This window comes from Haliotis asinina, chromosome 7, assembly GCF_037392515.1.
Source record: "Haliotis asinina isolate JCU_RB_2024 chromosome 7, JCU_Hal_asi_v2, whole genome shotgun sequence".
In the NCBI taxonomy this organism is placed as follows: Eukaryota; Metazoa; Mollusca; class Gastropoda; order Lepetellida; family Haliotidae; genus Haliotis; species Haliotis asinina.
The window spans coordinates 24,760,773-24,784,791 of NC_090286.1; the positions used below are offsets into that span (position 1 = coordinate 24,760,773).

The 24,019-nt window shown below is 37.4% G+C and overlaps 1 protein-coding gene across 1 annotated transcript; it reads right to left on the reverse strand.

Annotated features, from left to right (window-relative positions):
* Positions 1-16,397: 16,397 nt before the first annotated feature.
* On the reverse strand, positions 16,398-23,610 carry LOC137290574 (large ribosomal subunit protein uL15m-like). Its single transcript, XM_067821611.1, has 4 exons — positions 23,492-23,610; positions 20,769-20,923; positions 18,313-18,478; positions 16,398-16,931 (listed from the first exon to the last, which is right to left on the reverse strand). The coding sequence occupies exons 1-4, from the start codon at positions 23,582-23,584 to the stop codon at positions 16,470-16,472; spliced, it is 876 nt and encodes a 291-aa protein (XP_067677712.1). The 5' UTR covers positions 23,585-23,610; the 3' UTR covers positions 16,398-16,469.
* Positions 23,611-24,019: the final 409 nt, after the last annotated feature.

A 24,019-nucleotide genomic window follows, 5' to 3' on the forward strand; every position in this document is an offset into this window, starting at 1 on the left:
ATTCATTGTAGTTAGATAGTATTTACATCCAGCAAATGCTGTTAATTGCACACACATACGGCAGAGAATAAGATTCACGTAATGATTACTCATACATGGGGTAAGATATTAGTAAAACCTTGAACATTATAATAATCCCTTCCCTGTAACAATTACCATTCTCTACTGTAACAGTCTGAGGAACAAATATCACTTATCATCTGTCTTTTCACATTGCATAAACATAATAAATTGAACCAAAAGTGTGACAGGTTCACACCTAATATTCATAATATATTAAGATACAAGCTTATATTATACATAGTTCCTGTTTTCGCGTCTGATGTTTCTTTCTTGTTACACTTTTCAGCGTTACAGGAAAGCATGTTATAGGAAAGACGTACATCAACACAAATTACACTATAAGAAAATTAATGCCCCCTTACGAAAATTGGACTTTCCAAGTTTCAAATGTTTCATAATCCAGATACAATCATGGAAAAGAAATTGTGCATTATTGTACATGTCAGTGCAACAGTATTGTTACAGGAAAGACGCTTAATAAATATATGCTCCAAGTCCTAACATTTTAAGTCCTTTCCCCGCAGCTCTCAGTCAGTAGAACATCTAGAACTTGTGTCATCATGAGAACACAGAAAGTGCCATGGAGCATGCAAAAGTTTGGGTATCTTGGCATCAGGGATCATACATTATTTCAAATTTGAGGCTGTCGGTACGGGAAAGAACAGTATCTGAGGGACAGCCTCAAAACACGTCTTATTTTTAAAAAAATATGAAGTCAAACATCTTTCAATCATTATGTGTGTGAACTAAACAATTAATACACATGGAATCAGCCCTAATTTAATGAATTAGTATCAACAGAGATGAAAAATGAACAACACCCTGACTGAGGGACACTGAAAACAGCTCATATTTTGCCCTGTCAAGGACTGTAATAAAAAATTCTAAATACATCTGTCCACAATTAAACATGAATATACAAACATAGTGCCTTAACTTCCTTCTTCGGCTGAAAGATTGCAACAAATTTGAAGAAATATTTATGTGATTGAGCAGAGACAGGACAGGAATTCCAGCATTGAAAACGACTCTTATATTTAACTCCAACCAAACGACATGCTTAGATGTAGGTTGCAATACAGTCAAAAACATGGGCCCACGAATCATTAAAAATAAAAGCGGTATCATACTCACAAAAAATCAGGGACACGCAGTGGGAATAAAAACATTACAATTGCAAGTTTAGTAAATATTTACTTTTCCCTGAAGACATAAACCATCGAGAAGGTGAACAGTAGAAATGTAGAAGTTGCACAACATCTTTAAGGTAACACGTATGCATATTTTACACACGTACTCTTGTGTATGTACATTAGGTTCGTGTGAACGGGGCCATAGTATTCAAAGGTGAGATTGCACACAAACACACACAATACAGATTGGTAGATATATAAGTGTTTGTTTACACCTCACTGTTGCATTAGCATCGAACTCATCTCTTTCAGTCATTTTCTACAGAGGTGACAGGAACTACACTACGCCGATTTAGATGTATCGAACCAAAGATTTCAAAATGAAATGCCTGCTGTAGAAGAATAATTAGAGGCCCACATAAACACGTGAAAAGGGAGAAATAAGAGAAAGTAAGCGAAGAAATACCTGAGAAGAAAACATAGGGAAGGCAAGAGAAGAGCAGCAACAGAAAGAGACTTGCCAAGGCAAAAAACACATACGTAGAGACATAAAGGAGAATAAATATAAGAAAGAAAGCAAAGAAATACCTGAGAATGACGAGAACATAGGTAAAGCAAGAGAGAGGCAGGTACGAAATTGCTTGAAATCAAGAAATCGGCAGTACGTTTCACCACCAACAAAAAGTGTCACCAGATGTCCTTTCACAGTGAACAAAAATGGCTGATTGAAATCACCGATGCTGAGCAACGTTCCTCCAGGCTTATAACGCTTAGAGCTGCTTGTAAAGAAAATGCGAACGGGAAGTATATATTTGGACGTTTCCGGTGGGATAGACTACATTTATGTCCTGGGAAGATGCTTTGTCTGCAAACTATTTCGAGAATGCCTCAAAAATTGTGATTAAATTTTATACATGTAACCTGCTGTACATTTAATGCATTTCAGAATCATGCATTATGGTTGAGGCATGTCACGTCAAACAGAGGATTGTCTAGTTCAGACTCGATTCATTACAGCTACTCAGCTGAACAATTTGAACTTCCTGAAACTTTGCCTGGGGATGTACAGGATATACGTAAACATGTTTCAATTTTAAATCCAATCTGGGAAGTTAGATGTAACTGTTTTGTGCGATCGGTTGGTTTCATTGTTCCTAGATTCTCATATAATGACAGGTTCTACCAATCTTGAAGATACAACGAACACACGAAAACATGTTGAACTATATCTATTAACTGGGGTTCCACACTGTTCAATACTTGAAGATGTTGTCAAATTGACGACTGAGTTGTGGAGATACTGTTCCACGTCTGGCTCTTCTATTGCAGTAGGTTACACAGACTAAGGTTACACAGTCAAATACATTCCGGTAGTCCCTGATGAATACAACGATCCATGTGTTTTTGATATTCTGTCAATGTGGAGGTTGTATCTCTCGTGTGGCATCACCAGAGGTAAAGACTTACTGGTGAATTTAATGGGGCACGCGGTCAGCGGAGGATGACAAGGGGTGCGCTGATATGTGCGGAGGTTAAATCAGTACAAATTTATGATACAGTGAGACCGCATGATATTCCGAGTTAGTGTGTGTTACATCATTAATTGATTACCGCCACTGTTATCGGTGGTCGGAGACTTCCTTTCCTTTATCAGATGAGACTGTGTAAACAATACCATATAGTACACTGGGGAATCTAAGGGCTATATTTTAAAAGAGAGAGTAAGATAATCATTATGACTGGTATTTGCCTGAATCCTATGAGGATCTGAGACATGAACCATGTGCTAGTATAACGCGAAATGTCTAGACTTTATATGGGTTGGCACTACACTACACTACACTACACTACACAAAACTACACTACACAAAACTACACTACACTACACTACACAAAACTACACAAAACTACACTACACTACACTACACAAAACTACACTACACTACACTACACTACACAAAACTACACTACACTACACTACACAAAACTACACTACACTACACTACACTATACAAAACTACACTACACTACACTACACTACACTACACAAAACTACACTACACTACACTACACAAAACTACACTACACTACACTACACTACACAAAACTACACTACACTACACTACACTACACTACACTACACAAAACTACACTACACTACACTACACTACACTACACTACACTACACTACACTATGTGTTGAACCGTCCATCACAACAATTATTCCTAAAGTTTTTAGAATATTTAATTATTTCATCAGCACTAGACAATTAATTGAAGGGACTTCCAGATAGTCAATCTTCCAGAGGATCACAGGCTGTTATCCAAAACGTCCTGAAGATGTGTTTCAAAGAGGGTAAATGGGTAGGAGAATGAAAATTTGATAAAACAATGCACAATACCTTACCGTGAAGTATCTTGTATGTACATCATCGCCTCTGTTAGTGCTGAGATGAACAACAAAGGCAAGACAGACAAGGAAATTCTATAGGGTTCATGTCTTCATATCACTATAAAGCTCTAAACTGGACATAATTTCTCAAAATACCACTTATCATCAATGTCAAGACATCTTCGTAAAGATTCTCTCAGAAACCGCGATGTGCCAAGCCATTTGGATCTTAACATTTCCGACGCAGTACGCAGTATCCGAATAAGATTAACAATCACTACCTTTTTCTGCCTGTCCATATTGGTAAAATACATTGTAACATATGGGACTAATGCTTACACGGTTTCATTTTAGTCCCAATATTATGTGTGACTTTTCTAAAAAAAATAACTGTAACTTACAAAAAAGGTCATATACATCCAAAAAGCCAGATGACGAGTGATGACCAAATGTCTGACCCATATGTTAAATCTGTCAGACGTTTGACATACAAATATGTGCTATCACTTTGCAGGGAGTTTATCAGTTTCTAACCTGAGTTATCACCAAAGTATCCAAACCTTGATATTTAAGAACCTTAAAGACCACAAGCACGAACCTAAGAGATATTTGCACCCAGGTACAGTATTAGTACTTTTTTTTCTCTAAGCTTATATTTCTTACATCCTTACGAAATGCATTCATTTTAGTTTTGTTAGCGTTTTTTCAGACTTTTGTCACGTAAAACATGTTATATTTGGGATAACACGTTCTTAGTATATTAGTAATTGTATTACTCAGGCATCTAATCTAATCGTCAGCACAGAAAGACAGCCATCTAACCCACTTGGCCACTGCGGCTTCAACTTCCATGGCTGAGTGAGTGAGTTAGAGGCAGACTTTGTGTGCTAGTGACTCCACCTCATAGTTCAAAATATACCGCATCCTATCAGACTGATTGATATTACTGTAAACTTAAGTTGACCAAATCAATCACAAAGTGATATTTTGTCCGGCAGGTCAAAGATGCATCCACGTGTCTCCTTGTCATCTATATCTACTCAATACCACTGCAAACATTAAGACTAACTTTGACTGTCATCCATGCAACTATAGCTCAGTGCCTTCTGATCTGATGTATAAACCATCACTGATGTCTCACCACCATGTATGCTACTGGGACCCACTCTCTAACTACAATAGAACAACCAACTTCTTTCTGGTCAGGAATATGAACCACTGTCAAATGATCATTATCATCCATGCAACCTGGTCCCAGGGCCTTCTGGACATGTGTATAAACCACTGCAAAAGTTTGACTATTATACATGCAATCAGGACCCAGGGTCTTCTGGTTAGTGGTGGATCTACTGACTGAAATAATCGACGACTGGTCACAGTGACTAAACGACCAAGCAATCTATATCATAACTTATCATACACTGGGTAGTGTCCTCAGCAGGTATCCGTTGGGGTCATATACGGATACCGATGTAAATTAGAGAGGTCATATGCAAATTTTATAGGGACTACTTTCACACTGTAAACAAACATGGCCAAGGCTTTCTAAATACAGTATATATTCCCAATGCAGGATATTAACCATCCCAAAACACTCGCGTGGTAACCTATATTTCTCATAATCGAACACAAACAATTGTAGAACACTTTTTGCATTGACATATGTTTACACAAGACTGGTTTAGTCTGTTACGTTTCCTGAGTATTATAAGCCGTTCTAAGTCAGGACTTAATTTAACTTACATTAGTTAAAGACCCCAAGAAATATATGTTCCTTATACTAGCTACTCATCCTTTTAACTAGATGTTGCAATTTGCAAACCAACCCTAAACAACTACATGTTTTGGTTGTTTTGTTTTGTTTTTTCTCAACAATTCCCAGCACTACATCTGGTCCTGGTATAAACCACCGTAAGAGCATGACTGTCATCCATGTAACCAGGAGCTTCTGGACATGTGTATAAACCACTGTAAAAGCAAGGCCAGTGTTCACGAATGGTGTTTCAAATTAACAGGACGTTGGGTCCTGTGAGTTTCAGATGTCTGTCTGACCCCCTGGTCATGTTATCACTGTTAATAACTATATGTTAATTATCATTCATAACACCAAGGAACAATGCCTTCTGGTCAGATGTGCAGACCATTGTGAAATCAAGACCTTCATCCATGCAAGATACAAATATAACAGAAATATTGAAAAATAGGATCAACATACAATTTATACACGATATATATAACTCTTGCCTTCAAACATTCTTGAGTGAATGCATAAAAATTGTTACATGTTTGAACTAGATTTCTAGACATGAGATAAATCGGTGTATCCCAGATCGGAAAACCTAACATATTTGTGATCTGTCTTTGTAAGGAACAGCTTGCACTACGGACGTTTTATGGAACATTTGGGAAGTAGTGGGTATTTCTTCTCCCTGAAATATTTTCTCTATCGAGTTGTATAAGTTGTATAATGGTTATTATAAATATATTATCAATATCCAAATAGTCCTATCTAATTGCGTAATGAGATGACCCGTCTCTATCTGACAAAACGATCGAAACTACATAGAAATTCTATTTATAACTACTAAGAACATTCTACCGTTTGAAATGTGATGACCCTTTGGATGAAGATATTAACATTCACAGCACGCCAGAGAGTAAATAATTTATTGTTGACGATTTTTCTAGCCATTTTCAAGTCAAAGACAACGAACAAGGACATCAAAGAATGTATGCAACAGTGTAAAACACATTCGAAACGTATCAAAAATGTTTGGTTGAATGAAAACGTGTGGGGTTGCAGATAAATCAGCGAAAAGAAGAACTCTGGGCCCGATTTCTCGAAACAAGCTTAAGTCTGAGTTTTCACTTAAGTTCAAGTTTTTGCTCAAATCTGAGAAAACGCAGAAACACGCATTTTCCAAACTGAATGGAAAACGCAAACACAGTAGACAACCTCAGTTTGGTGGACTGATTTCTTTATTTGTTTGGACTTATGTAAAAAGATGCAGATGAGTTAAACATTCAGTTGTTTCAAATTGTCAAACTCAATTTGAGATTTGAGTGAAACTCAAGTGTTTTTAGAGAAATCGGGGCCAGAGAAATCATAATTGCATTTTATTACAACAAAAATACAGTTTGGGTAGAAACCGGTGGAACCGAAAGTCAGTAAATCGAGGAAAGGAAGAAAGGAAATACCTGAGACAGACGAGAACATAATAAAGCAAGCGAGCAAGCGAGGAGCGGCAACGAAAGTGGTTGAAATCAGTGAAAACACAGTTTTTGTTCAATGCAAACGAAGTGTGTAATCTTTTATCCAGTCTCAATAACCAAGATGGCTGACTTGAGACCAACGTTGCCTGGTAACCTCCTTTCGAGGGTATCACGTGATTGGTTGGATTGAAAATATGAACGGGAAATCTATTCCGACGGGTTAATATGTTTCCGGAATATTTTTCTGATGAAGGGTACTAGAACTTTAAATGTAGGAAGGAAAGGGGGGAATAAAGTTGCAACTGCAAGTTTTTTTATTTCATGCAATTTAGTGAACACGTGCACTGCCTTCCTTGTCAGGAATATCAGTTTACTCTTGCTTTCACCTCGAAGACAATATGGAAATACTGGCTATTAACTAGAAAATAACCGCAGTAAAATGCTAACAGAGGCATGTCTTTTATATACGAATGACCTGACAATGAAGCTACATGAGACACAGCGAAATATTAAGTAGGATAATTTGCTGATGTTAGTGTAACATTAATCTTCTTGCCAACGTATATCGTACAACATAATTATGATACTGAATACGCAAATCTATGTTTGGTACAAGAGCTCGACTGGTGCTTGCAGCAAAGAACTATCGTATCAAGGACATGTAAAGGCAACTGGTTTACCACTAAATACATCACGACCAAACGAACACAGGACGTTTACACTATACCTGTAGTTTCCAAACATAAGTCCAGTATAAGTCCAGCAAGGAATCTAAGATTTTTTTTTCAACTTTCTAGTACGATTTATACCAATTCAATCGATTTTGCTAGAGTCTAATGGCATGTCCCTTTATAACTGCCATGTCAAATGTAGAAACACACATCGGGAATTTCGGATGAGAATTAGTCACTGTCCTGGAAAATTAAACAACCTAATAAGATAGCATGGTGTCCTAGTCATACATGCTGCTTGAATTTAAGTGTGCCCAATGAATAAAATATGCATCCTTCTTATTGACAGGCTCCTTCAAGTACACAAATCATTAAGGCCATCCAGGGATTTAAATGTGTTTGGTTATTTGCATCCTCAACAACATAGCATCAAACGACCTCAGTTCAAGTCAAAGCCAGAGAAAGTGGATGATTACATGCGCTGAGACGTAATATGTTTAGGAACGATTTACCCAAACTTTCATACATAAAGAACAATCTCGCTTTCCTCACTGGATGTCATATAGTTAACATTGAGAAGATGGAGCTTGTAGCAGCTGATTGGGTAAATGGGTATTGGTATCTAGGACTTCTTCATATTGCCTTGGTTGGAAATGTTCTTTCCAACATTTACTGAGCCAGAAAGTGTCGATTGAACATTTCATTTGTAACAATTTTAATCTGTGAAATAGAGAAATAGTTGGATTAGAATTTTTAGAATATTACTAGTGTAATTTTCTTCCCGACTATGGTATGAATAGACCACTTAAAAGCTGTTCATTGGGATTAACAGAAATGAATTAAAAGTTTGTAAATTTGCATCAGGATAATGGTTTGGGCAGGTGAGTAATGACTATTGAAGATGGCTCAATGCAAGAAATATGAACACTCTTGTGAAGATTCAAACATAAATACTTGAAATCAGTAATGCAATCAAACTGGGTGATGTATCAGGAGTTGAAGAATACCACTGCCCGACGCCGGGGTCGAGTGGAAGTTTTCGGTCGGTCAAGTAAATATCCACATTAAATATTCACATTCACCGTGGTACAGCAGTGCCAAACTACTTATATATTTTGATATATGTATTTTGATGATGAAACTAAAATGTAATTGCTACCGATTCATTAAGATTATTTGGAAAAGAAAGCAAGTTGTTAACAGTGGTCAAGTGATATGAATATTTGGTCAAGAGGAGTTTGAAAGTCTACTGGACCTGTGCCCAGTGGAGTTTTGAAAAAATAAGAATTCAACCCGTGTTTTCAACACAAAAGAGACCTGTCATCATTGTTGTCAACTTTCTACTAAATGCCTATAAGTGACAAAGTGACAAAAATCTAAAAAGTCTAGTGATCGCGGCAGGTTTTGTACGAATACATGCAGAAATATAATTAATAATATGTAGTCCAAATCTTTTGCGAGTGAACTTTTTAGACTAAACAATCCTGAATCATGTCAAAAATTTATTGTTTTTCTGTACGTAGCGATTTTATGGTACCTTTTAAAAGTATGTAGATCAGAATCTATGCGACCAAAACACGCGTACAAAACGTTTTTTACCTGGTTATATTATTATTAGTTGTGTGCGTTAACGCGAACACTGTTAAAAAGGCAGCGTGAAGCTGAAAGAAAATAGCCACATGAGAGCTCTAAATCTCCTGATCGAACTATTCGCTTTTTCACTTAACGTTACAGTATACCATTACACACACACACCACACCACCCCCATCTAGAAACAGTAGTGCTTCCATATAGCTGGAATATTGATGAGAGTGGCTTAAAACTGAACTTAACTGATTAATGGTAAATATACACCCAACGTTCAAATGTTCAACAGAAAGCAAATACACACGTATGACTTCCAAATATGATTTCTTATAAATGATAGAATAATAATTTGAGACTGAAAATATAACCTGAGAAGACTGACTGAAACTATAATCCCTAATATATTTCTTTAGAATGGCCTAAAAGCACCAAGTTCGACTTCTTAGACTAATTAGGGCAACATCAAATACGTATGTTCATAATGTTCATGTCCGTTTCCCTCCTGTTCTCCAAAAGATGTTTGTTGTCCTTGTAAGTGGCCTATTGTCCTTTTGACTAGTAAATTAAACACCCATGTGACTAATACACTTTCCCCAATCACAGGCACACTGTAGCGCAAATGGGGTTGCGCAGCATAGAGAATATGACAGGTCTTCTGATATGTTTCGCTCGCATGTAAGAAGACTGGCCATTTCCTCTATGCTGCGCAACCCATTTGCGCTACAGTTTACCCATTGCCCCAATAAACAATAACCTGACCATGGTTGAAGACAATAAAATGTTTTAGGTTTCCATTTTTCCATGCGACTTGCGATGCGGGTTCCAGTACTCTGTGGAATGGAGGGGCATTATTCACCATAATTCAGCAAACTCTAGACCTTTGGACAGCATGACTATAATGTCATGAGTAAATGATAAGGAAGAAAACGGAATTAAATCTCTCAACTCTTAAGTTGAAATAACTGAGTATCACCTTGAAGCCATACTTGCGTATTGCTTTTGTCTGGTAAGTGTATTATTGACTGTTTTTAAGAAACTGTATTACTGGCGAGTTGTTGCTTCCATGTTATTCAGCAGAATATCACATTATCAAACGTCTTTATTTCAATGAATGCTTACGCAAATTATGCTCTATGAATGTCTGTTTTATACCTTAACATGACTGGGTAAGTCTTGTTGTTAAGGTTACATTAATCAGGGCAAAAATAATAAGCCAGTGATTGACTGGCTGACATACAACTTTGGATGGATAAAGACACTGGATTTTTATTCTTTTGAATGACGTGATTGACTTTCTTCCAAAGTCCAGAGAACCCAGAGTCGTGCTGTTTAGTACTACATTGTGTTTGAAGTATTTCAGGAAGTAGAATGGAATGTCTTCTTCAGTAAATAACACCTACTGTTCAATGCAGGTTGTAAAAATTAGTCAAAATAAGATTAGATTTGATTCAGCAAATATTTAACATTACTTAACATTACTTTGGGAGAGTTCAATGATTCTTTGAAATACACTTCGATTTACTTCATGCTACATGCTTCATGACGTCAGCCCTAGAATAGTATATAAGTACAAAAACTGTCAAACGAAAATGCAGGATACACTGATGAACTGTGTATTTAGGGGCTGGTAGTTCGATGGTGACTATGAATAATGATCAAACTTCATTCTAAAAAATATCGCCGCAAAGCAAAACTTGGGACAATGTGGCATATGTCAAGGAAACTCACTTTTATACATATTACTCAGACATTGCAGTGAAACGATTGTGTGTCATTGCAACAAGCCCTGACTGACAAATGTGTTACAAAGTAGAAGTCAAGTAGAAGTCTGCTTCCCTTGAAAGGGTTTACTTGTGTCAACAGAAGCATGAAATTCGTTTGAGAAGAAACTACCATATAATGGAGTCTGGTATATAGGCAGACGGCTCCATGAACGCATAGAAAAATTTTCAAGTTCAGTGTGCGCTACTTGAAGAGGTTCGATAGATTTAGCATTATCTTTCTGTATTACGGTAAGTACCTTAATTAGTTTTGCTCATCGAAAGTGTTTAAATCACATCAGCAACATTGTATTCAGGTTATGAATAGATAATGTATCACAATAAAATCATTTAAAATCCTCTAGAAGACGCACAGTATACCAACCCGTAAAAAATATAACAGATTCAATAAAGAACTTTCAACATACAACTTTTGGACTTTTGGTAACCATATTTATTTAACACTAATATTATTAATGCTATATATCACATGCACCTTTACTGTTTTGGTAAGACTACAGAATACGAGATGTTCAATCATGTTTGAAAGCAAGTGAGTTTACGTTTGCTTAGGGTTAGGGTTTTGCACCGTCAGTCTAGTTTAACTTTGTACAAAATACAACGCAGTTAGGGAGACACCTGTAAATAATGTCTTACCATACTGACAAAGGTGTTTGGAAAGTTATCGTGACTTCTTTTCATGTCATAACTTTTCATAACTCGAAGAATATCGTTGATTTTGTGAAATTTGGTCTTCTGTTTGGCGGGGCAGATTCATTATTTCCCAGCACTTGTAGGTGTACGAACATTCTGTAGTTAGTTTGGAACATCGCACATGATTAAGCCATATATACTTCAAAACTCCTTATATATAAATAATAACAGAATAAATGGGGACTCATACACACCCAGAATACAGAGATGTAACATAGCCACATAGATACTCAAGAAATCATCCATTCAGCAGTACTCATAGTCTGACTATTTTCAATCTTTAAACAGGCATACAATTATCACACTGCACATATTTGACAAAATTTTGTAGGATCTTTGGCCATAAGGTAAAGCCATCAAAGTCATGTGGAATAATTATCTGAGTTTGTTCCCATACAGGACAATGATACGCAAGTCATAATAATAGTTAAAACATATATATTTCACAACAAAATAATCAATCCCCAGAAGACATAATGATGCTGAACAGGTGTAATTGGGCTGCATCAGGGAAAGACACTGCTGTTGATTTCACCTTTTGTATGTTCTAGATTCCAGCTAAATCATATATTATTACTCAGTAACAAGATATCTGTTATGCTGTCGCCTGCTTAATCTGACATTTGCTTCCCTAACTAGACAGGTATTGACATTAATGATATCCCTAGCTGACACACTTGTTTGTCAAACTCAGGGTTAACACCCACATGGTCAATGACCAGCTATCCCACACAGTAGCACACACACCGATTGTATAAGAGTGAATGTGATATTACTTTCTCGGTTCCCTCTCCTGTAAATGTCAGGCAAATATGCAATGTATGTCTTTTACTTCCATGAGAGATAGCCCAAATTTTTAGCAAATCTATAGACTTTTAATAGGATTAGACTTTGTGCATCTTTTCCTTTTGGAGACGGTATTTTGTAGACTGGACCAGTTGGTAGACGCGGTAGATTCGTACCTCACACTGTTTCGTAGGCGGTGGTTTCGTCGACGCGTAGTGATAATTAGATAGTATTATTTTGCAAGCATGTTAATTTTCATAAATCATCAGGCCTGTACACAACGGTATAATCTGTCCATTATGCATACTTTTGCCTTATTTCCTTAATCCAACGTAAGCCATCACTAATATGATTCAATTTCTTCATCACAAGAATGATCCTGCCCTGTGGTCTGGCTGAATTGTTTGGGAGTTTCAGACAAGGGCCTAACCTTCAGCTAAAGCCTTATCCTAACCAAAAGTAAACTCGCTCGCTCGCTTTCAAAGATGTGCGGAATATATCTTGTATTATGTTGTCTTTCCCGAATAATCCTTGTACACAAAAGATGTAGTGTGTACACGGTTGTACATATTCTAGTGTTACAGGGTTTATATACAGCTTATATACGTACATCCCCTTTTCTCGATTGTCGTGTGAACAGTTGTAAATACATGTCACTAACTTAAAAACACTTTATCTAAATACAAGCCAGCATTCAGTATTCGAAATGTGTGTGATGCAACCCGTCTCGTTATGTCGAAGGTAAACACAGCCGTCCAAAAACCTATGACAACTCCAAATCATAAATTTGTAGCCCGGGGATACAGAAAACGGGAAACGTCATGGGAAAAGACAAAAGTAAGAAAAAGAAAGAAAGAAATACCTGGGACAGACGAAAACATAGGGAAAGCAACAGATGAACAACAAAGGTGCTTGAAATCAGAAGCCGCTGTACTTTGCAATGTAAATAAGGAGTGATATTAGTGCTGTCCTTTCACAAAGAACAAAGATGGCTGATCAAGATCATTGTTGCCATGTAACGGTTTCATGGAACCACGTGACATTTCAGTCACATGGAAAACATGAACTGGAAATCTAATCCGACGTTTCCCGTTTATTATGTTCAGTCTATCGATCATTCGAATACCTTTCCCTGTTGACCTCTGGTCTTGACTTATGACTGACTCCCAGGGAAAAACATCATACGCCCTACTGCCAAACGACACAACAGAATGTAAGAGCCCGGTTTCCGACCCTTCCCATTTGTGAAATAAGTGTAAAACTTTGGTACCTTGATTCGAAATTTTCCCATATTTGAAGCCGATATTTTAGACTCAGTACATCTTCATCTTTCTAGAAATTTCGAAAACATCAGAACTGTTGCAAATACTGACAGTGTCAATCTAATAAGTAGATCTAATAAGCACAGTTGTCACATATGTGCCTCGCATGTTGGGAATGTAATACCTTCCCATCTGTATTTAAACTAAGACTATTGTACAGAATATTACTGAATATAATTAAGGCTTAGGCAAAAGGCCTGAAATTTCACTGGTAACAGGGCATACGGCAATACTCGCATGTAATAAAACTCCCAACACTATTTTCAATAAGTACTCACGCAGAATACTTCCTAACCTTGAGTATAAAAGAAATGCAATAAATAAATATACTTACTCAATCGATGACTGAGAATATCCGAAGTAATAATCCCACGTTCTCAAACATGGCTGTCCTCAAACGCGCTGTCAGAATAAAGGCCAAGGTCAAGAAGAAGCATAACTCTGAAAGAGAACTACCTTCTGCAGAATACCACTCAACATGGCTCTTGGTGCCGAGTGGTTCTTGCTAATCAACTTCATTACAGAGCCGGAGTGTGTAGCAAGAAATATTTAATTGTTTGTTTTAGTTGGTTTTTTTTACTGTTTTGTTTTATCTGGGTTTTTTCATTGTTATTCTACATTTTACTTATATCTTTTCGGTGATATTTTTATTTCTTGAATCTTGGATCTTTGTAAATCATTCTTTTAAATTAATTCTAATATGCCACCGTGCCCAATACGCATTTTACCTGGCCTTCCCAAATGTCACTTGATCTCTCACTTTTTTAAGAGATAAACATGTAAAAAAGCAGTTCCATTAGCCTCAGCTAAAAACAAACTGATACGAACTGAAATGGTGGATCAAAAGATTGACACTTACTGGTATACAGGACTTTTTGAACCGATTTGTTTGAAAACGAAGTTTGTCATTAGCATTTTATACAAATGATTACGTAATTCTTGTTTTTACAGTTGCCTGTATTTCTTCACTGTCTAATACCATTTGATTTACGTGTCTTTCGTATTCTGATGGTATGGTGAGGACAGTCAGCCGGGACAGAGCACTGCCAAGAACCAGAAATAAGTCACATTTCTATTGCTACTATACTCCATATAAAGTATAAAAGTAAAACAATCGTAGTTGAAACTGTTTAGTTTAGCCATACCTTGTTATCTATTTACGTTCACCTAAATTTGAATTGATAAATAACTTTAACAGAAGGATGAGAGAGTGGATTTAGTTTTACGCCGCTTTTAGCAACATTCAAGTGGCCTGGGCCCAAACAGTTCTGCTCATAGGTCGAGATGTGATGGGGTTCGGGATATACATATTCCATATTTTACGTGCGCTTCATTTAATTTGTTTTTATTTTACCAAAATCATCTTTCATTACTCGCAATCAAGTAGTTCAGCCTTCAACTTCAAGTCAGGTTCTGTAATATGCTCGTGGATCTGCTGCACAAATGAGAGAAGCTATCTGGATAGAAGTTCTAAGTGAAATATGACATTTAACTGACAGAATATTGTAACTGATTAAAAGAAATTCACGACACTATTTAATTAGTGTGATTGATGGTTACATAATAATGAAACATCCACATATTGATTTGGGCTAGGTCTGTCAATATACATGAAACTTATGTCACTAGTTATTATTTGGTTCAATCCTTATGATCATTGGGGGTGGGGTAGCCTTGTTGTGACAAAGAGCCCGTTGGTTTCCCTACATGGGTACAATGTGTGAACCTCATTGTGTCCCCTGCTATGATATTGCCAGAATATTGCCAAGAGCATACACCTAAACTCACTCAGCTACTCACTCACCCTTGTGGTCACCCACTCTTAACACCCACCCACCCTTGTTGTCTCTCACTCACCCTTTCATAAAAAAAGGCTAGAAACAAACACAAGCAACTGTGCCATGCAAGATGATTCTCAAAATTATTGGTCTACAATGATTTACTCCTGATTACTCCTGAAAACTGTTAAAACCAATGCACACGTATAGGGCTACTGTACTGTCAATGTCCATGCCTTACATTGTGTTTAGGGGTGGTGATAAAGAGAAAAGGTGGTACCTTCATAAGATGTCTATTTTTGGAGAGCTTTTTGTCGCTGATAATTCCTATCCAAATTGAAAGTTCAGGTTCCTCTAGTTATTGAAGAGTATGTATTCCTACCCTGCACTATCCCATCATACTTGTGTGAGATGAAACAAATTATTCAGCATTGTGATTCACCTGAAGACAGCAAGAGAATAGCACACCGTTCTTGTGCTGGTAATTAGGTGCCTGATTCTGAGGGTGTGGGTTCGCATTCCAGATGGGACTCTCATGAAAAAAATAGGAGAAGAGAGGTTTGGGGGTGAGCAACCAGACTTATGCACACAGACTTTGTTATTGTTACTGGTTCTAAAGCTTGATTTCTTAAGCACTATTTTAGCACAATTTTGCATAAATGTATTGAACATTGCCAATGCACATTCACTGATGGTCACTGTCTTATCACAATCTCTCTGATTGAAATATACTCCACTCGACAAATTTGACCTGTGTAATAATCTGAGTCTTATCCAACTAGCAAATGGCCTACATCCATTCATATGTTGGTCAATGTAAATGTGAAAGACTGTCAAAAGAGAACAACACTGCTTGAAAACCATAACTGTTCAAACTACAAATTATCAGAAAACTAAACCACGACATTCAGACGACAAAAGAAGCTGCCTGATTTCTTAACCCAATCACGTTAATGAACACTTAAGGGCATAACATCAACCAAATCAAGATATTTATTCATTTATCTTACTCCATCCACACAAGAATGCTAGTCACACAAGAAGTTCAGCTAGGACTTATAAAACGCTTCATATTCCTCATCCTTGGGTTTCAGAATCTGTTTATGTTTCAGGTTCACCACCCAACCTGGTTCAAGGCCATGAAATATCTGCCGAGGGTCCTTCCTCAGACTCAGCATATCAAACAAAGGATCTGAGCTCACATCAGGGAGTTCGTAGCCATATTTCTGAGCCAGCTCAAGTCTAGCCTGCTTAACTTGTTCAGGGTCTGCAAGATATCCTCTTGACTTGGCACTTGTGTAGTACTCAAGTGCATCTTCAGGCGGTAGTTTGCATCGAGGTATTGGAACACTTTTCTGGAAGAATTTCAAAGGGTTGGCCAGAGCATGGAGACACTGTGGGTCGAAGTAGCGGGTTGTGATGACACCTCCGTTCCTCTCAATGGCTGCAATCACCAGCTCAGATGCCCACTGGACTTCAATGTTGATCCTGGCAGCAAAGATATCTGCCCCCTGTTTACAAAAAAAGGAATCACAAAGATAGTAACTAAGATGTTAGTATCATCAAAGTAGATGAAAGTATCTTCATGTTGGTTTGGTTTGGTTGTTTATCACCATACTCAGCAGTATTCCAGCCATATGGCAGCAACTGTAAATAATCAAGTCTGGCAATCCAGTGATCAACAGCATGAGCATCAATTAATGCACTTGGGATGAAAGGTGAACCAAGGCAGTAGTTGATTTTCTGATCCTGTTAGTTGCCGCTTATGACAAGCATGGGTTGCTAAGAAGAAAATCTAACACCATATCTTCAGCGGTCAATGAAGATGTTAGTATCATCTAGATGATAACAGTTTCTTAGACTGTGGAGCCAAAACCATATCTGCCTCCTACTGTGAATCTTGAAATTAATGCACCTCCAAACCAATGTCGGGTTCTTGCCTAAATTGGGACTCAGTATTAATATGACTACCCTACAGTGAAAAAATTACTTCGGTGAGATGAAAAGGAGATGTATTTCAGGTATACCCTAATATTGCCCTAAATTTATCCAATCAGTAGCGTAGGGTATTTCAACAAAGAACCAATTAAAAACATCATAAAAAAACAATACACTTATCAGTAAGTGGAGACAGTGTGAACAAACTTGAAGACACACAAGACAAGGAGTGTGCATGTGCAGTGGGCCATGTCGGTCCAAATATATCTTGCAAGAACAAACAAACTATAGGTGGCACCTGCCTTTTGTGCTCACATTAAAATGACACAAGTGAGTAGAACCTATCCACACTCTATTGGGGATATCTTTAAGCAGCTATCTTTAAATATCAAGCTACCTTACAACAGACACAGCTTTCTCACATGCCATCTAAGAATTTGATCAAACCATCATCTTCAGCACTACCAGCCAATACTTTAACCACTAAGGTACCACACCAGTCCTCTATGGTACTACAGCTTTCATGCAGAATTTCAGACACACATTTCATGGCATTTTCTACACGTTTAAATGCTCACTCCCAAGCAAAAATGGAATATTTTATCATATTTCGACAAATATGCAAATTAAAACAATACACTTCACATCCATCTTCTGAATGTTAAAAAATTCATGGCTATTCTTTCAGTTTTTCACGCAATGAAAGGGAGCCAACTCCAGTGTTACTGGCTTAACACTGGTCAAACATAAACTGTTTTCATGAAAGCTTTGAACTAAAAAATAAACATGAAAAAAACATTTATTTTAGTTAATTTGCTCCAGAGGAGATCGGCTAATTAAAATGCATATTATCTTGGTATGGACAAAATTTAAAATTCAACAAGAAGACTTGAGGATCAATTCGAAAATCACATGGCAAAGACTTCACATTGACTTCCTTCCCTTTATCCTCACCTCCTCTGTCAAGTTGATCCCAAAGTGTTTCTTGACAGGTTCAATACGATACAGCCTAGTGTTGCATATAGTAGCAAGATCAACTGGCTGCTCTGGGTCAACTCGACCCATATCGATCATCCTCTGAAGCTGAAGCAAGGATAATGGAGGGTACTGCCTCCTTTCCCTGAAACACATCAGCATGATAAGTGAAAATATAATGACCAGGTCAGGTAAAATGAACACAGGCATACATTTGATGAAACCAACAGATGCAAATACTGCTTGTTTAATGGGCATTCTAGAAGTTATGAAGTCAAAAATGAAACATACAACTTGATGGATTACCACTTTTGTATATTGCGTTCAGAGACATTTCAATGTAGATTCTCACATCATACTATCAAGTTAACAGAGATAACAAAAAAGATGTAAGAATCTACATTGAAAAGTTTAATGCAATAAACAAGAAGTTGTAATCCATAAAGATCAACACCTTGCTGACAAAGTGCCATTGAAGGATCAAGCCACTGATGACAATTTGGAGATTTAGCATGGTTTCCAACATACAAACCTGAAGTGTGCTTCTCAATTTACATCATCTCATATTCCCATAATAACCGCATTTGAGGTTTTTGTTTTCCAAGAAACACCTTTTGCCAGGTTTTAATTTTCATTAGTAGGACCTCTTCCCTGATTTTACTTTTATGCATTTATCTTGTCTTAACTCTGCATGAACATCAACATTCAAATGATAGGTGAGTGTTTGAAATCAATAGAAAAATATCGTTCAAGATTAAGCTCTAAGTGCAAATGCTTTCCGAAACAAGATTTAAACTGCATCTTTCAGGCAGATGGTCTACCACACTGGTCGAACAAAGGACATTGGTTTGAATTATCTATTTACAGTGACTGTCATTAAATTGATTTTACATGCGCTTGAGTTATTGTTATGCAGCTTCTTTAAATGATCATGATCATTATAATTATCCATCATTGATGGTACATATATTAGAGAAAACCTTTCTCCTCAGTTTTGGTACAAAATGTAAAAGCATTGGGGTCAGGAAATCCCTCAGGGCTCCCCTCCTTGGGATTTCCCTCCCTCCCTGGTTTTACACCGTCTACCAAAACCTTGGAGGTGTGCTTACTACTATACATAATGCATAGTTTGCACACAGGACTGGCAGCCAATTTAGTGTTTCATCAAAAGAGGACTGATTTGATATGGCAACCAAAAGGGGACGTTAGGGCTGCATAATTTAATTTGTATGAATTATTAATATGGAATTCTGCCTGAAGTTGTAGGGGAGATGAACTACGTTACGGTTTGGTTGGCATTTGTTTTGCTGGCCTTTATGTTTTGCTTTTGAATTCTTTTTTTCAATGTTGGCATCAATTGGTTATGTGGGACCTAAGAGGGCCAGGTTTGATGAGAGGTATGCCTTAGGCTTTGAAGGTTTTGGAGTTGTTTAGTGGGCATAGAGTGTTTGTAGTGTCGGGTGGATGTTAACGTCCAGTGATCTATGAAGCACCATTTTGTGTTGTTGCATTGTATTCAGAGTGTGAATCCCATTTATAGTGTTCCTTGAGCCTACAATATACCTCAAACAAAAAGAGGCAACTAAATCTGAAGCCTCAGTGCAGGACATGCTGCCTCAAAATACGTACTAAAATACACCTTATTTATCACAATAATCTAGCTATCAGGAGTTTTAATAATCAATCATACACCTCACAAAGCAATGATTGATGTAAGAGCATTGTCTAGTGGTATCAGGTACCATTACAACCAATGAAGTCACAGACTTTATCAAGTCCCCTTTGGGAAATGCATTGGTTGCTTCAGACATTTACAAACGAAGAATCTCACAAGGGCTCATGTGTAAATGTGGGTTTTACCTTAACCCACAAACATAAGGTTCCTGGGGTTTTACCTTAACCCACAAACATAAGGTTCCTGGGGTTTTACCTTAACCCACAAACATAAGGTTCCTGGGGACCCCTCGTTATTAGTTTAAAGGGTCCTTGCAGCCGATATGAGGGTCTTGTAAAGTACTAAGCAGAGATGCCTTGAATGAATCACTGATCATGTGGAGGGATGGGAGAAATGATGCAAGCAACTGCTCAAAAACATAGCTAAGTCATAGATGAACTGTAGGTACAATGAATAACATTGTGTGTCCGTCTGGACACAGTGAATGTCTTTTCTGCATCACTATCTTTATTTCTGCATACTAGATGCACATTCACAAGTTGCGTAAACTCTGATAGATTGATACAATATGTAAAGTCAATTTTTTTGACCATCCTGCTGGTGCAGGAAACATTTCGCAAAACAGCTAAATATCTATGTACGCTGCACAGGAATGACCTTTGTGCAAATACAAATACTAGTTCGAACAAGTAGGATCAATAGAACAATACTAGGATCAAACTAAAACACAAACCGAATTAACTGGTAGTGCAGCACTTACGCATGTCCTTTATAATACGGCTCTTTTGGTATGATCAGGTAAAATGGTGTGTTGCCTCCTTCAAAACCAAGTCTTGGAAGAGTGTTCCTTTGTCCTTGACCTTTATTTCCTCTTCCATGCTTCCGTCTAGTGGTCCCGCTCCGCTGTTTCTGTTTCTGGTCACAATCAAGAAGTAATAATTGATAATTATCATACAATTGATAATTTGGTGCAAACATTAAGAACATGAAAAATAGAATACTAACAAATGAGCATATTTTGAAACTGAAACTGAAAGTTTGAGATAATCTGCTGGAGCAGTGGGGTAAGCTAATTTTCACAACATCCATTCCTCACGCTGTTTTCACAGGTTGTATTCCCCACATAAGCAAATTGTGTGAAACACATTCTGTGTGTCCTTGACATGGTATTGCTGGAAAATTGCTAAAAACAGTATAAAAGTCTCTCTCTCTCCATAACAGCGAATATTCTTATAGAATAATACAGTCCCCCTTGACCATGTTGACTGAAGAACCTTTCTTATCAATTTATGGATAGCACTATAATTTCCAACCCAAATTTTGTGTTTTCTTCTCAAACAAAATGTCATAACGACCTCCTGAAAAAGTGTCCAACACAGATCTACATTCATAACTGTAACAGTGTGACAAAGCAATAAGTATCTAAAAACATCATATTTGTAAAAGATACACAAATCAAGAACTGGTAATTTCATTTCTTGTTTTCAACACTGTATTGATGATTATCAATGGCCTTAGCTGGAGGTTTGAAATGAAATATTCTTGTGCTTCATCGTTTACATCGAGTACCGGTACAGCAGTGAAGTTTCATCAGCTGACCGTTTCAGCTGATCCCCATGATAGAATCTGGAGCTGCTCATTTGTGACTTTACGTCAGAATAGATTTGAATGACGTCACCAGTGGCGATGACACAACAGTGACCAGTCTTGCAGTTTCCAGGAATCAAATACCATTTGATTATGTTTTTCAGCCAATCAGATTACAGAACACAGTGACTTTTAGTTTCCAGTGTTGGATAATCAGGGTCAGCCAGGATTCAAACCGCAATCATATTTTCCCATGGAATAATGGACATGATTCTGTGCATGGAATAGACTTAAACACATGACCACCTTAAACAACTGGGCCACTCATCATTGCTCATGATTCATTACTGTTTAATACTCAGCAACATTGCAGCTACATGTCAGTGGTTTGTAAATGATAGTGTCTGGACCAGTCAATCCAGTGATCAACAGCATGATCATTGTTTTGTACAATTATGATAAAATTATGTGTCAACCAAGTCAACCAGCTTGACCAATTGAGCCTGTTGGTTGGTTCTTACGAAAAAGCTTGTTTTGCTGAAAGTCAGTTCTAACCCAGGTCTTCTCCTTGTCACACTAGAAAGGATATTAATACAGTACAGATGAAAGAGAATTATGTACATTTTGTACTGTTCAAACAAAGTTGTGTGGAGTTCTCTCCAAGTTCTCTTCCCAACTGTGTCAATATTTCCAGCATTTGTAATGTGAAATACAGTATGATACCTTCTAAGCATAAACAACACAAGACAATTACATCTTCATATAATATCAAGTATAAATTACATTACTATGAATAATTCTCAGCAGGTTCAAACTGAAAAGTTAGCTCTTGAAATACATTTACCATGGCTGTTCCTTACATGAGTCAGTGAGCGCTTTTAGCACTATTTCAGCAATATCACAGCGGGCTTCACACATTGCACCTATGTGGACAATCAAACCTAGGTCTTTGGCATGACGAGTGAAAAGTTTAACCACCAGGCTACCTAACAGCCAAGTTGTTCCTACATTCCTTATGTGACATTTAGATCTTGGAGCACTAAGCATGCTAAGAAAGAACAACAATATCTATATTGTTTTCCTTCTTATTTGGCTATTCTTTATGGACTTTAAGTGTTACTTATGACAAATTTTTCAACATTAGCCTGACAAAAAACAGGAGGGTAATTGAAAGAGAAAGAAAAGTAAGTAATTTAGTGTATTATTTCAAACTGATACAGAAACTTATTGTGCATCTGTAACCTGACATATAGTTTCATATTAATTTTTTTATTATTAAACAGACCTGTGAAGGTCCCGGGGTAGAATAGGCCTTTAGCAACTCATAAAAGGCGAGTATGCTTGTCGTAAGAGGCGATTAACGGGATCGGGGGGTTAGGCTCACTGACTTGGTTGACACATATCATTGGTTCCCAATTGAGCAGATCGATGCTCATGTTGTTGGTCACAGGATTGCCTTGTCTAGTCTCAATTATTTACAGACCGCGGGTTTCACACTGACTTTAACAATATTCCAGCAATATCACCACAGGAGATATAAGAAAGGGTTTCACACATTGTACTCATATGGAGAATCAAGCCCGTTTCTCCTGATTATCTGGAGAACGTATCCAAGTTTGAATGAGAAGGTCAGTGGTTCGAATTCCATCACAGGACTCAGACATTTAACGTCCGCTACACTTAGGAGGAGGCAAGTGCATATTTCCACTTGATCGAACATAGTTCAGCCAGCTAAACGTCGGCATACCTTGGTAGGAACACGACGTTTAGCCTGTTAGCTCGCTGAACTACCTGTCTCGGGACTCAAGGACATGCGAAGTCATACGGAGCGCTGAATAGACATGGTTTTATAAGGTATAGCAATTAGTGACAGTGAGATTAGCAATTTGCCAGTACCGGTTTCCTTGATCCAGGAAGATCGCGAATGTTGCCCAGGCTGACTCTAGGCAACTGTTTAATCAAGTTCAAAGCTTTTTCGATGGACGCCATGCTTGTCGGCGCCGGAAAGCGGCATATGTCGTAAAAATAATGTTGTTGATTTCATCAACATAAATTATTTTGCCACACACGTGATGTTATTTTGCCTCACATCTTAGTTATATTTTACACTATTTAATGTTATGTATCAATATTTAGATGGATCATGGCAAATGTCGCAAACATTCGGTGACGCATACATGGAAAATGGATAAACGAAGTTTCAGTCCCTTACCACATTATTTTTCCTACTACCTAGCTCTCTCAGCAGCGTACAAGCCCTAAATAAAGCAAGTCTAGATTTCCCCAGGTTCATGAAGCTCTGGTCTCCCTTGGGCTCCTTTTCAATTGGTTTGTTTGTTACTTTTAGTCTATCAGCTGCTTTGATATTATCTAAAAAAACGCTCACATTTCATAACGTATTAATACTGAGTATATGGGCTGTAA

Excerpts from the sequence above, each read along its gene's own strand:
- LOC137290574 (XM_067821611.1), bottom strand. The coding sequence starts at position 23,584 with ATGGCGTCCATCGAAAAAGCTTTGAACTTGATTAAACAGTTGCCTAGA. Across the intron at positions 18,479-20,768 it reads CCGTATTATAAAGGACATGC|GGAAAGGAGGCAGTACCCTC; the intron begins GTAAGTGCTGCA and ends GATGTGTTTCAG. Across the intron at positions 16,932-18,312 it reads GGATCAACTTGACAGAGGAG|GGGGCAGATATCTTTGCTGC; the intron begins GTGAGGATAAAG and ends TTTTGTAAACAG.